This window comes from Seriola lalandi, unplaced genomic scaffold, assembly GCF_002814215.2.
Source record: "Seriola lalandi dorsalis isolate HSWRI2012SDOR001 ecotype SW California unplaced genomic scaffold, Sedor1 jcf7180002054588, whole genome shotgun sequence".
In the NCBI taxonomy this organism is placed as follows: Eukaryota; Metazoa; Chordata; class Actinopteri; order Carangiformes; family Carangidae; genus Seriola; species Seriola lalandi.
The window spans coordinates 683,045-697,391 of NW_019525141.1; the positions used below are offsets into that span (position 1 = coordinate 683,045).

The following is a 14,347-nucleotide window of genomic DNA, read 5'->3' on the forward strand; positions in this document are numbered from 1 at the left end:
CCCCCCCCCCCCCAGCCTACAGCCTTCCCCTCCTAGGCCACGCAGGCAGCAGGATGAACAGCACACTGCCTCCTATGTCTTTAAGAAAACCTCGGTGCTGTTACCACGGCAACTAGTGAACAAATTGCTTCCGAGGCAATTTCCAGTCTAATAATAACTAATCGCACTGAATGAAAATTCCCCACAAAGACACAAAGAAGCTGCCCTTTCCCCAAAGAACTGGGGCATGTTTGAGTCACTGGGATTCTGCTGTCATTTAAAAAAAAAACATTATCACACACACACACACACACACACACACACACACACACACACACACACACACTCACACACACTCACACACACACACTGCTGGCTGGCTGTGTCCAGCTGCAGCCACAATGGAGGGGAAGTGTGTTTGTGGAGCTTAGTCTTATTAAAAATGTCTTTCTTTTTGTACACATTGAATTGCCATGAAGATGCCCTCTACGGGGCCTGGTAACCATGGCGACACCAGTGACAGTGTAATATGTTAAAATATGCTAATATGAACATCAATTGCTGGTGTTCACATTAAATAAGGAAAGTGAAGGTAGGGGGGGTTGGGGGTTTACATGCAGGTGATCTTCATGTTAAATCTTAAATCTCCCACTCACCAGCTCATGTATGAATATCAGCACAGGTTAGCACAGAGCAAACTGACACCCACCCAAAATGAAAAGATAAATACATGAAATAAATGAATGGAATAAAATGAATAAATAAAATTTAAAAGCATATAATAAGCCTTTGCAGCATGGCTTTGGCATGTCCAGACAGAGAGAGGGAGGAGGGGAGAGAGAGGGAGAGAGGGAGGATCTGTTGATATGTAATGACAATGACGCCCTTTGGAAGAAAAAAAAACAGCTGATGCATTCACATAAAACCTCACAAAAACACACCGTCTCCGATACCTTAAACACACCGTCTCCGATAGGTCTAACGCAGACAAGTGAAGGGAGGTGGTGGACTTACCATTTCGGGATTTAGCCGTGCTAAAATGGCGAAGGTGGACAGTCTGTCACACACGCATTTGGTTCTGAATGAGTCGACTAGCACGGTTTTGCAGCCCCTGGCAGACCAGGATCCCAGCAGAGAGGAGCTGCACGGGAGAAAAACACACACACAAGCGCGCGGACAGACACACGGAAAGACACGCGCGCGCACCAGCACACACACACACACACACACACACACACACACAGAAGCGATGCGGTGAATATAGACACAGTCCTGGCAAAAGAAATAAGAAAGCGGTTCAAATCCCACCGCGTTCCACCGGCTGTTTAATCCACTTCACATCTCCGCCGGTCGCAGGCGGAGGAGCAGAGAGCGGAGTGAGCGGCGGCGGGAAGGATGTGAGCAGCGTGCTGCAGGTCTCTGCCTGGACACATTACACCACCGACAGCCTGTTAGCACCAACACATCCACCACAAATATCTATTATTATTATTATTATTATTATTATTATTATTATTATTGAATAATAATACTACACATGATCTATAAATAACTATTATGCTACCTATAATTATCAGTATTTATGTATTTTAAGTATCTCTATTTTTTAAATGATAATAATAACATCCTTTGTAAGCCTCTATTTTCTTTTTTCTTTTTTATTTTGAAGTGAATTGCTCCACAACATCTTTTGAGGCCCGGTTGGATGCTGGGAATTCTGCTACACACATGATAATCTGGTCCATTGATCAAAAGCACGGTTTTTTTTTTTTTTTTGTTGATTTTTTTAATAAATGTCTGACAGGGAGGAATCCTAATTTGTGCTTTACTCACAAAACTTTGGAGCGTTGGAGAACCTCCAGAAGCTGTTGGACACAGTTTAATGTCTGTGACCTCTGCTCTGAGTGTTTATATGACATATGTTCTGATGAGGTTCTGTGGAAGCTCATTACTGCCAAGAAAAAGTTAGTACCTAATGATTAAAAAATATAAACATTTTGTCAGTCATAATTATAAAGGTAAAGATTCTTTTTTTTTAAATGTACTTTTATGTCATAATTACATAGTTATAGTCTCATAACTTTCACTGAACTGTAGAATTTTGACTTGAAGTTAAAAAGATTCATAGTATCTCAATTTTCAAAGCATTAATATTTTTGTTTGTTTGTTTTTGTCATTCCAAATATGTCATCTTTTTTTCTGGTGGGCTTCTGTTGTTCTAAAGTAACAGATAGTTTGATATTTGTGCCACAAATGCATAATTTCCTGAATAAAATAGTGCATCAGATTATTATGTAATGAATCGCATGCAGTTCCTAGAGGGCATATAGTCTCATGTCAGTTTGTGTCCAGGCACACGAAATTTGACCTATTGATTTTGTTTACCTGGACATGACTATGACACACAGCTCATAATGGAAATCAACTTTATTATTATCCAGGTTTGCATCCAGAATTCACTCTGTGGTTTGGTTCTGGCATTAAAAACATTTTGGTAAAGGCACAAAAGATCATGTTTTTTTCATAAAATAAACATAAACACACTGTGTCTGAGTCACTATGAACTTTTTTCTGTTTTAAACCAGACCACAACCTTTCACAAACCAAGAGCTGCGAGAGCCTAAACATAACCATAAAAAAGTTTAATCATGCTGTAGTCGCTAAAATTTGATATGTTTATGTTGTGAAACCAGTGGAACATTTCTATTTATTTCTTTACAATTTGACAAACTAAAACTTTGATCGACTATCACAAAAAAAAAAATCGAATCCCCTCCTCATGGTTGTCTGCCTCCTCCACTCAGACTAGCGGTTTTACATCCCTGTCTATCCAGAGTCATATAAAATATGAACCATTTGTGTGAAATTTTGTTATAATTACTGTGTGAAGTTTTGGGTTATGGCTTAAAAGGTGTTTTGTGAGGTCACACTGAACTTGACCTTTGACCTTTGACCACCAAAATCTAATCAGTTCATCCTTGATTCACAAACAAGCGAATGTTGTGCCAAATTTGAAGAAATTTCGTTAAGGCGTTATGGAGATATCGTGTCCACAAGAATGAGACAAACATTCGGACGAACAACCTAAAAACATCAAAATGGACAATCGGCATCATTGTACATGAAATGAATAGATTACATTTGGTTTACCTGGACACAAACTGACATGAGACAGAGTCGGTGTACTGAATACTATGAGTAGGTAATATAGGACAGAGACACATCTGATATTTCAAAAACCAATTAAGCAGAAAATCCAGTTGAAAGCCCCATAATTCATTAAAAACTAAAATATGTAAAAAAGACTGCCACAGTTATGTTCCTCTTTGTAAAGAGAGAGTCTCTGGTTTAAAGTTGAATCAGAGCAGTTTGACATATTGTTGTAGGGTTTGGTAATTTGACACTCTGGCGTTTAGACAGTAAAGCTCCATTTGGCGGGGCCGCTGACACACACTGGCCATACATCAGTCTGCTGAGGAATTAAGCAAACAAGTCAAACTGATGAAGAAGTTGCCCAGTGTTATGAATTAACAACAAGCAGCAACAGGCGACAGACTCCGATTCTCCTCACACAAGTTCACATTCACTTGATTGACTTGAATTTGCATCGACTTGATTGAGCAGCACACGTTCTGACTCAAACTTGTTCTCCGGCCATGGAATCCAAATTCATTTGTCAGGCACTGACAATAACAAGCACTTGAAATGTCACTCATCAGGAAGCTGAAAAAAAAATCTATAGACTGAATTCAGGCCGCACACACACTAATCAAATAAAGGAAAAGCAATGAGCCAATACTTTATGTAAATCTTGTTGTTGTTGAGTCTGACTCATAGAATTCAGTTTCACTCTAACTTTAAAGTGTAAGTGGTTTCAGAGGAGTGTCAGGTCCTGCAGTGAAAAGATTTCTGCATTGATGCTATCACACACTCGCTGTGATGGTAATACATCCTTCACACAGGACATTTTGGTGCTGTTTCAGCTCCATGGCGACCACTCCAGTCAGCTGCCAACGTCTGCTACAAGCATCAGCACGTCTCACTCAAGGCTTCTGTCTTTACGCTGCAGGTTCTGGTCAGATGATCATAATAAAAGCAATGTAACTGAGGACTATTAGAAAATGACTGTCGATTAACAGGAGTCTCCCCACACTGTAGGAGGCTGAGAGCATCTTAGGCATGGTGCAGCTAAATCATCAGAGTTGACTTTTTAAACTTTTTCTTTTAAACTTTTAAACTTATTGCTAAGTGGCTAACGTTAGCATTAAAAGCTATTTACTCACCAGTCCACAGGAAATATTGTTCAGCATCAAACTTCATTCCTTTACTCACTAAGAACTGTTTCCAGAGGTGGAAAACAACCCTTTGGTTTTGCTTCTATTTCTATCACTCCTTTTCTTCTATTTAAGTGAGCATGCTAACCAGCTAGCCCCAGTCCAGCTGGAGTGGCTGTAGGGTCAAAGCTACCCTGAAGGGGTCCCTCTGCTCAGAGGACGTGTGATAGCCTCTTGTCATGTACGTAAACACAATGATGGCTGAAGCTCTTAGTAAGACTGTTACAGCAGTTAATGCTAACATTAGCTATGTAGCAATAGCAAAACTTACAAATAGGTCCTTGAAACCCAGGTTATATATGTGTGTAATGATACACTTCACTTGTTAAAAAACAATTTTTTAGTTCTTTAAAGTTTTACTTTACAGGTGTGAAGCAAGTCTCGAGGAAAGAATCTAATTATAGGTAAAACAGTGACAATGTTCAATCGCCATACTTCCAACTTTCCAATTAACTGCTAAGATAGCATAACCTAGAGTCAGCTGAACATCCAAAAATGTGCAATGTGTCAAGACTCAAATACATAATTCAACAATAAATTAAGTTTCTTTCAGAAACTTCTTTGTCTTTGTTTTTTCCTATAATTAATAATAAATTCTCAATACAAAGGAAACATTCTAGGAAATAATTATACAGTACAATGGACCCATTTATTAATATTAGAACACTGTCTGCTAATATTTGCTATTCTGGAAATAAAGATACAAAATATGGTGAGAAAATAAAGCAAAACAACACTGATAATGTGTCTGACATTCCACTTCTGAAAGATCGACATTAAAAAAGACCAAACTGTGACCGAGCCGTGACACAACTGAACCACGATTTAACCACATGCAGTAACCATGACCTTTAACCTCTACTGCAAACCTGATTCAATACAAACAAGTGACAGTTTAAAGGACAAATCGTTTTTTTTTATTTTACTTTTTATTGTTTCACTCTTCACTGAATTTGTCAAGTAAAAAGTCTTGTAACTGTTGAATTCTTCCTAAAGACAAACATATTCTGCTGAGGTTAAATGGAGCTCAGCAGTGGGATGTGGTTTCTTGGTCTGCCATTTTTTTTATATTGAAAAAAAAAGGCTTATTTTATCCAGAATTCATTGTACCACAGTCCATCTTAAAATAGTCAAGAACTAAACAGCTTTTTGCAACAGATGAATCAGAATCAGTCCATCTGAAGTCTGACAACTTCAACTTCACTGTCACTTCACTGTTGACATGTGGTGACTGTGAAAGTCATAGATGTCACAGTGTCTGGTCCGTTTCTATTTGTCAGGTTTTTCCTTTGATGTGTCACATGTCTGTACAACACCTGAGAACAGCACAACCATAACGACATGAAGGTGACGCTGAAGATTACTGAGAATATTTAACAGTTCATTCACAGAGAGGTCTGTCCTTAGAGTGTGTGTGTGTGTGTGTGTGTGTGTGTGTGTGCAGATTAGCACATCACCTTTAACAGAAATCCAATATATTAGGAGTGAGTGCAGTTTCTCTGTGGCTGACGTGATTAGGCCTCTCTGTGAGACACTGTGGCCTGCACACAGACTTGCCCACTGTCTAATTGGATAATTTAGGTGCTGGTGCAGCAGCCCTGCATGGGAGGACGTCCTCTGCCAAGAACAGGCCACATGGATGAAAAGCAGCCAGCACAGAGGAAATATATGAACATGGGCTCATCATTCCTGCATGGTGTTCACTGCTCTGAAAAATAAAAAAGATTTTGGACTTCAGCCAATAATATCTTTTTGACAAATAATCTTTTCAGAATCAATCCGCCACTAACTCCCAGCTAATCCAAATATGGTCAAAGAGGAGGGGCGTGTGTGTGGAGCTGAGACTTTGAGTGACAGGTGGGTGAGCGTATGCTTTCCACAAACTGACATGCACCAAAGAGGCCACGCCCTCAATTCTCCACAACTTTAATCCTTAATAAAATGTAAACAGGTGAGTTATATAAACAGGTGTCATGAAGGAGGAAATTAGCTCTAGAGACCAAAACAGTTTTTGTACCAGGCTGTAAACATGTTTATTTCTGCTGTAATGTTGGACATTATAACATGGGAGTCTATGGGGACTGACTCACTGTTGGAGCAAGACTCTAGTGGTCATTAGAGGAACTGCAGCTTTTGGTTCTTCTCTGTTGATGCTTCATGTTTCAGTCTGGAAGCTGAAGCTTGACATTGTTATGCAAATATTAAGTGATGGTTCATCAAGAGAAACAGTTGGTGGTGCTACTTCTCCAGTCAAGTGCCATTAAACCAATGCAGAAGAAGAGGGTGCGACAAAGTGACACATTTAAAAGAGCACCATGAAAGAAGGAACAGTTTCAGTATCAGCACACACAGATCTGATGATATTGTCTGTGGCTGTTTTCCTCATGTATGTCAAGATTTCCACCTCAACCAATCGTGAAATACTTTTTCAAGTTTGTTTTTTTATATTCCTAAATTGAAAATGTACATAAAAGAAGGAGGATGGAAACCCACTTATTTCAGCCTGCTGCTTCAGGTTTCTGTCTAACAGGTCCCACAGCTTTATGGAAGTGTCACACCACAGTGTGGGAGGAGCCCTTTAAATATAGATTCTGACATTTCAACAGAACAAGACGAAGAAGAACATACAGAGTATTACTCATCATCTTTACTGTCACATACCAGTCGATATACTGACTCAGTACATTGTTACAATCTAAGATAATTTATTGCTTATTTTCAAGTGTAATTAATGCTGTAATTCCTCCTTAGTTCTAAAGAGCATTGTAGCATCTTTCAGCTCATTGTTTTGATTTTCTGGTTTACAGCTTTTTTTGTCCAGCTGGAGATCACAAGCTTCTAGCAGCCAAAGAAACAGATACATTTTCTTTTTATATTCACAGTGCTATATTTGCTCACTAGTTTATCAGGTAAACACAACTCCAGGTTACTGCTGAGTTGTCTGTGTTTGCAGACATCTGTCTTTTATTCTGTTTTATGGTCATAATGGCTAAATAATGACCCTGTACCAAAGTGGCAGATGACTGCATTATTTAAACAGCTGTAATTAAGGTAGTTATGTCATGGCCCACAGTAAATGTCACATCACATGGCAGGCTAGTTGAGCAGTACTATGACTGGATAGTGAGGGGAGCACATTCAGGCAAACCTTGAAATAACTTCTGTTGTTCTGTTCTGCCATACAAATAAAAAAAAATTACTTGAAATTCACAAATTTGAATTCTGACACTTGACTTTGTCCCATGACTTCCTGTCCACAGACTACAGACAGTCAGACAGAGAGGTATTCAAACAACTGGCATATGAGTTAGAGTGGGTGAGCATGCTCTGAATATAAACACATTGGACTGTCCTCTTTCTGTTCACACTTGTAAACAAACATGACCCCCGTCCACTGAACTTCACCAACTGTCCTTTAATTGTCTTGCAGTAATTGATGAAAATGCCACAGTCCAAAGGCCACAGAGGTCAGCTCCTCCACATCAGCACCCACTCTGTAAACTCATTGAGACAGCACGGCTGATTTGTGTGAAAATTTGTTAGTGGCTGCAATCTGGAAAAAAAAAAATGTCTAGCCTGTTCAATTGTTTTCTATTATGAATAAATGAATTCCAAATCTGAATTCCAAGACACCAACAATAAGCTCATTTAATTTTAGATTACATACATGATAACAGTGTGTGATGGAGAACAGGAAGTGACCCATGGTAATGGGCTTGTTTAATAATGTCAGCACTAATAATGAACGAAGGAAACGTTAATGGGGCTCGTCAGGTTTTTGTGAGACTGTTTAATTGGTCTAATTTGTTAAGTGATGACAAGCATAAACACAAAAGTCAGTCCCCGGTGTTCCGTTCTAACAGTCAGACCTGGTTTTAACATACGATCTGTACTTTCATACATTACCTGCAAACAGACATCTGATCATGGGCCTTTGTGTTTACACCTGGTGTTAATAAGCATTCTGGTTGTCTTGAGAATCAGAGCTGGCAAACATGGTCGATCTCAGGTTAAAAAAACAAGACAAAGACACTCAGACATCCATAGGACACCTTTTTCCCAGCTTTGCTAATGAATCTAATGTTGCTTATATTGTCAGAAAATAATAAGAATCCCAGAACATACTGTGTTAATGATGGGAGGCTTTTATTTGAGCAGGTGCTGTGTTGAAAGATAACACTGCAGGTAAAGTTACAAAGAGGACTTGTTTTCATGATAACACGTTGGCTGCGATTTTATCATGTGCCTCAAGAGTCATCAACTTAAAGCTCACATATATATTGTAATTATTATAGATCAGGTACAGTTTGCAGAAGCACTGTCACTTTTTATTCAAAGTATTGTGCAAAAATGGGGAAAAATTAAACTCGGGGTCTGTAATTATCTTAAAAGGCTGTGAGGCGCTGGTGAAATTCACTGTGAGTAAACTAAGTTATTGTTCCCTTTGTTGATTAATACAGGAAAACTAGCAAGCTGTGCTACATGGATAATCCTGCCACCGAACCACCTGAGGAGTAATGAGTGGCAGCATTTTGGTTTCATCTGCCACAGATGGAAACAGTTCAGATAAAGGTAAGGTCATCAGCTGACAAGTTAGTTACAGTAATAGTAAGTAGTACATGTAAACGAGTGAAACTACAGCTGTGTCCCAAATTCAGGGGCCAAATCCTTCAGAGGACGTGGTTTACGAAGGTGTCGCCGTCGTAGAACACGATCGAAGGCTGAACCAAAATGAGACGATCGGGTCTAAGAGGGACAAGAGGGATGCATTTGAAGGAGCCTTTGAAATGAGACAGTCTAGTTGTGCAGCTGTGACTCAGCCGGTCTTTAAATGCATTTGACACTGACATGTCACTTCTACCATTTAGATTAGCATTAGAGTAAATGGGTTGACTTCAAATGAATTTGCACAAATGTTAATTCTCAGTTGTTCACGATTGACTTTTTGAAAATGTCCTTCCATTGCAGGGCCCTTTATTGTGGGGAGGAACTACAACAACCCGTGTTGGCGTCTGGCAGGAGACCTGGGTTTCCTCATTTCCTGTCGAGTCTCCCATAAATGCCATAAAATGCCCCAAAATTAATCATGAAAACTCTTTATAATTAACTAACTTTACAATGCCTGACGGGAAAGTTGCCCAGCAGTACAATCTACCAAATGCTTTCTGTGTTCCCATTAAGAGTGTTGGAATTGTCAGATGTTATCTGAGGCTGCAAACTGATTCCAAATCACATTTAGTTCAAGTATTTATAGAAGATCAGGTAAGACACACTGTAAACAAAACTGAGTGATAATGTCACTGTGAGTGAGAGCAAGACAGACACAGACGCTGCCGATGCTCTTGTTATTGATTTCAGCAGATTGAAGCGAAGTGAAGGCTGAGGCCGCTTCACAGCTCTTATCAACATGACAAGGACGCCTCCTCAGATACCAATTTCTCTCCCAAATATTAACTCATTAATCATAGCTGCTGTCCAAGATGGATTTTAATTTTGCATAGAACATGTCTCCCCCACCCCGCCCCAACCCCCAACTACCAACTCCAGACCTAAACACCACCAGATTAGATTCTTTGTCCTTGCTGCGTTTCTGTCATTGCGTCGTCTGAGACGTCGGCACCGTCAAAAACACACATAACCTTCATACAATGTCACAGCGACGACACCGTTTACTCAGCTGATATTATTCTGTATGTACCGAAAATAGAATTCAATACCATGGCACTAATAGATACAGGCTTCTGCATGATAAAGGCAGGACTATAATTAACAACAAGAGCCAGTCAAACTCACTCGGCAGCTTGGAATCTCTGTTTTAATACTGCTCTCAGTCAATAATCTACGTTTCATTTTTTTTGAATCACTGTTGAGCGGTTAAAGCTGTTTCACAACAAAAGCCTAATAAGCAAGAGAAGGGATTATAAATGTGAAATGTCTGTGCAGGAAGTGTTGAATGTAATGGATGGAAAAAAAAACAGCAAAGTAAAACCAGCTTCACTTATTTAGTGAATGAAACCGAATTCTTTTAATCAGAGCAGTGGTTTCCAACCTGTGGGCCGGGGCCCACTGGTGGGCGCGAACGTGTTGCAAATGGGCCGATAAATATTTTGAAAAGATGTAATTATATTAAAAAAAATCTGTCTTTAAATGTTGTAAAACGAAATGATCCCCGTCAAACAAAAAAGAGAAACTGAGCCTCCTAAATGTTTGTCCCGCTTTCTGTTCAGTCCTGAATGTCGGATTGTTATCATTAAAATGAAAAGTGCTCTGAAGGGATCATCGGGCCTCCATGTTGTCATGGGGTCGGATGTGGGCTGCCAACATTTTAGAGATTTTGAAGTGAGCCATGAGAGAAAATAAGAAATTGGATAAATTAATGCTATAGAATGTGAATTAGTTTTGAGGTTATACCAGTAAATTTTAAACTGGAGCAGATCAGACAAGAGGGGGAAGTTTTACTCATATTTGACAAAATATATCAACAGAAATGTCTTTGATATAAAAGCTGGTTCTCTCTGCAGCTGAGTTGAAAAAAGCCTCTATTCAAGAATGTTGAATGCTTTGAATTTCACATAACACTGTCAGTGACAATTAGGTATGACTGTGGATACTGTCTCAACTGTCATTTGGAAACTATATTTATGATGTTGTGTTGTTAAGTCAGACTGTCGTATTAACATATTCTATTCAACTGTTTCTGTCTGTGTTTCCCACATCTTGCTAAAGGTCTATCTGCAGCAAACCAAACTTCTTTTAATCCCTTGACTGAGACGATGAATGTTCTGCTCTTCGTCTCTGTAACACAAGTGTATGCACCCATCTAAATGCAAATGTCCAAACCTGCAATGCAATAAGGCTGCAAAGTGTTTGCCTCTCTCTCTCTCTCTCTCTCTCTCTCTCTCGCTCACTGCTCATGCTCTAACATGCCACACTATTTTCTTGTCTTAAACAAAGGGGGCACTTAAACGCAAGGAGCAAATGAGCAGTGCTTTGAATCTGGCCACAGAAGCACTAAAATTGAACATGTATCTTTCACTCTTTCTTTAGCCTCCAGTTCTCTCTCTCTCTTTCTCTCTCTCTCTCACTGCTCCATGTACATGTCAATGTGTGTGCGTGGGAGAGGAAGGGAAGCTGTGAGCGACACTTTTAATTTTCCACATGCTGCATCAGTGTCGTAGCAGCGATAGCGTGGGGTTAGCGTTGCCCCAGACAAGAGCTGCCGAGCTGTCCAACACACTCAGCAGCTTTCACTGGAGAACGCTGCACTGACTTTGTCAAGATTAAAAACACTGCGGCCGGCCCTGGTACTTTCAGAGGGGACATGGTGTAAAAACACCCACTCTGAGCACTGAACTCCCCCATGTGCTATAGACACTGTACATGAGAGGTTTCCCATGTTAATGCCATTGGATCTGGACCACTCAGTGTCAGCTGGGGTTAAAGTGTGTCATAACTATTGAATGAATTTGTGAGTTATAGCCAAAAATGTGTTTTGTGAGGTCACACTGACCTTGACCTTTGACCACCAAAATCTAATCAGTTCGTCTTTGAGTCCAAATGAATGTTTGTGCCAAAGTTCCGTCAAGCCGTTACTGAGATATTATGTCCACAAGAACGGGACTGACGTGCGGATGTACAAACCGAAAACAATATGGCTCCGGCTCTAACTGTCGCCGAAAAGCTGAATACTGCTCAAATTTTTGCCATGAAAATGGCTGAAGCTCAGTTAGTGGCCCATGTTCACTTCAACACATAATATAAAAGAGTTGACTAAAACATAAGTCAAGTTTCCAATATTTTGTTTTCAAGTTTATACAAATTTCCTGAAACTTCACAAAGTAAAATGTGCTTTAGTGCACATTTCTGTCAACAGCACTTGGTGAGTAAAGAAATTAAGTTTGATGCTGAACTCTGCTAACGTTGGCTACGTACGTTGGTTCTGGGTTCTTCAGTCTAGTGCTATTAAACCACTGCAGAAGAAGAGGGCATCTCTGCAGTGAGGTGGAGGATTTGCTATTGCTACATAGCTAACATTAGCATTAACAGCTGTTTACTTACCAATCTGGAAGAAACTTTGTGAGTTCAGCAACAAACTGCATTCCTTTACTCACCAACAGCTGTCTCCAGAGGTGGAAAGCAATCCCTTTGTTCTTTTATTATTTTATTTTCTTCAACTGAAGTTAGCATGCTAACCAGTTGGCCTTAGCTGGTTGGTCTGTCTTGTTACTGTAGCCTCCAGTCTGGCCTGAAGACGTAGTGCTGCTCACTGTACCTACTTTAACCTACAATGCAACGATGGCTGAAGTTCTCTGCCAGACTAGTAAGTAAATAACTGTTAATGCAAGTGCTAGCCATGTAGCAATAGCAAAACTTACAAATAGCTCCTTTAAGTTGCATGCTTTATGTACAATCATGATTTATTTTGCTAAGTATGATTCCATTGAATTGTGTCACATTTCCATTACATGTTGTCCACCAACTTTTCCACCTCAGCCAAGCATGACATCAAAATGTGCATAAATAAATTTCATGGCAATCTGCCAATTCAACTTAGATATTCCTGTGTACAAGTGGAACCTTTGGTTTGATAGTGGCATTAAAAGAATAATCGTGGGGCTACCAAATTTATTAAAGTTTATCCTCTGGGGAAAATGGATGCACATTTCATAAAAATCTGGCCATTAGTTTCATGGAGTTTCTTGGTTTAGACCAAAGTGTTGGATAAATGGACGGATAGGTAGTTAAATATTAGCTACTGGCACCATTCAAGTGCTACTTCATTGTACTGCAGTTCCATTCACAAAAGATAGATTAACTAGAATTACCATCGTTTTTGCGCAAGATATTGCAAGATATTGCATTCACAAGGCCAAAACCGACCTTTGACCACCAAAATCTAATCAGTTCGTCCTTGACTCCAAGTGAATGTTTGTGCCAAATTTGAAGCAGTTCCATCAAGGTGTTACAGAGATATTGTGTCCATGAGAATGAGAGTATGTACATACGTGCGGACAACCAGAAAACAATATGTCTCTGTCTCTGACTGTCTCCAGTGCGAAGAAATCATGTTTCTAGAATGGGGCAAGTGCCAAACATGCTGGATTATATTTCCCATAATGCAATCAACAGTATCTTAGATCAGCTGTCAAAGGTTGAGATATTAGTCCGTCATGGCCACATGTCAAATCAACAATATAGTGGTTCTTACCTGTCGCTCTCGTCCCAGGATATACAGGTCTGGTTGGTGGTTCCCTGATGGATGAAAAGAGAAGTCCATATGATTACCATCACAGAGCACAGCACTAGTATAACACATCATATCACAATAGCTTCATATCTGGAATTGATTGAAAACAAAAGTTTATTTGTCACTCACGTTGTACAGGTGAGAAAATTCGACTACAACCGGAGCGGAGAGGGAGGCAGGAGTGGGCTTGATGGTCACTGACAACACCTTGGAGTTGAGGACTGTGCTGTTCCTGCAGATAGAGAAGAAAAACATCAGTGTTGAAACATTTAACAAAGGCCCTGTTGTGTGAACCTGGCAGTAAGAGCACAGGTGTACAGGGCACCCTGCTCAGTGGGCGACAGGTGTGCCAAGTGTACTACACTCTCATGGGCAGCAGGACCTGGTGCACCTTTGAAAACAGGCTGGGATCAGAAAGCCTACATTATCATATAAGTGGGTTGTTAGGAGATTTTCTCAGAGGAAACTTAGTAAGACTACAGTGGCTCAGATATAACACCGGGAGGAGATGATGTCTCTATTAAGTTGAATTCACTTTGGACTTCTTCATTGTCAGTCATTGTGATTTCTGTGCCGTTTATTTGTCGTACAATGATTTACTGTACAACCACCCGCTGTTAAATGCCACCTTAGTGCCATATGTGCAGTGACAGTCGTAGGCTCAAGTGCCAGGAGGCACCACACCGCTGCCTCTCCGTGTCTCCCACACACTGCGCCTCATGCACTCAGCGAGGGGAAGCCGTGGTGAGGCATGTCATGAGGAAGTGTCCCTCTGTGAGCACTGGTT

At 40.1% G+C, this 14,347-nt stretch overlaps 1 protein-coding gene across 3 annotated transcripts in view; it reads right to left on the minus strand.

The window, feature by feature from the left end:
- Positions 1 to 14,347, minus strand: part of adgrb1a (adhesion G protein-coupled receptor B1a) — a 115,169-nt gene that overhangs the window by 37,410 nt on the left and 63,412 nt on the right. For all 3 annotated transcript variants that reach the window (XM_023419008.2, XM_087177327.1, XM_087177328.1), the window contains 3 exons: positions 13,690 to 13,792; positions 13,522 to 13,565; positions 994 to 1,120 (listed from right to left, as the gene is read on the minus strand). In XM_023419008.2, the coding sequence (XP_023274776.1) occupies positions 994 to 1,120; positions 13,522 to 13,565; positions 13,690 to 13,792 (274 nt within the window). The remainder of the gene's footprint in view (positions 1 to 993; positions 1,121 to 13,521; positions 13,566 to 13,689; positions 13,793 to 14,347) is intronic.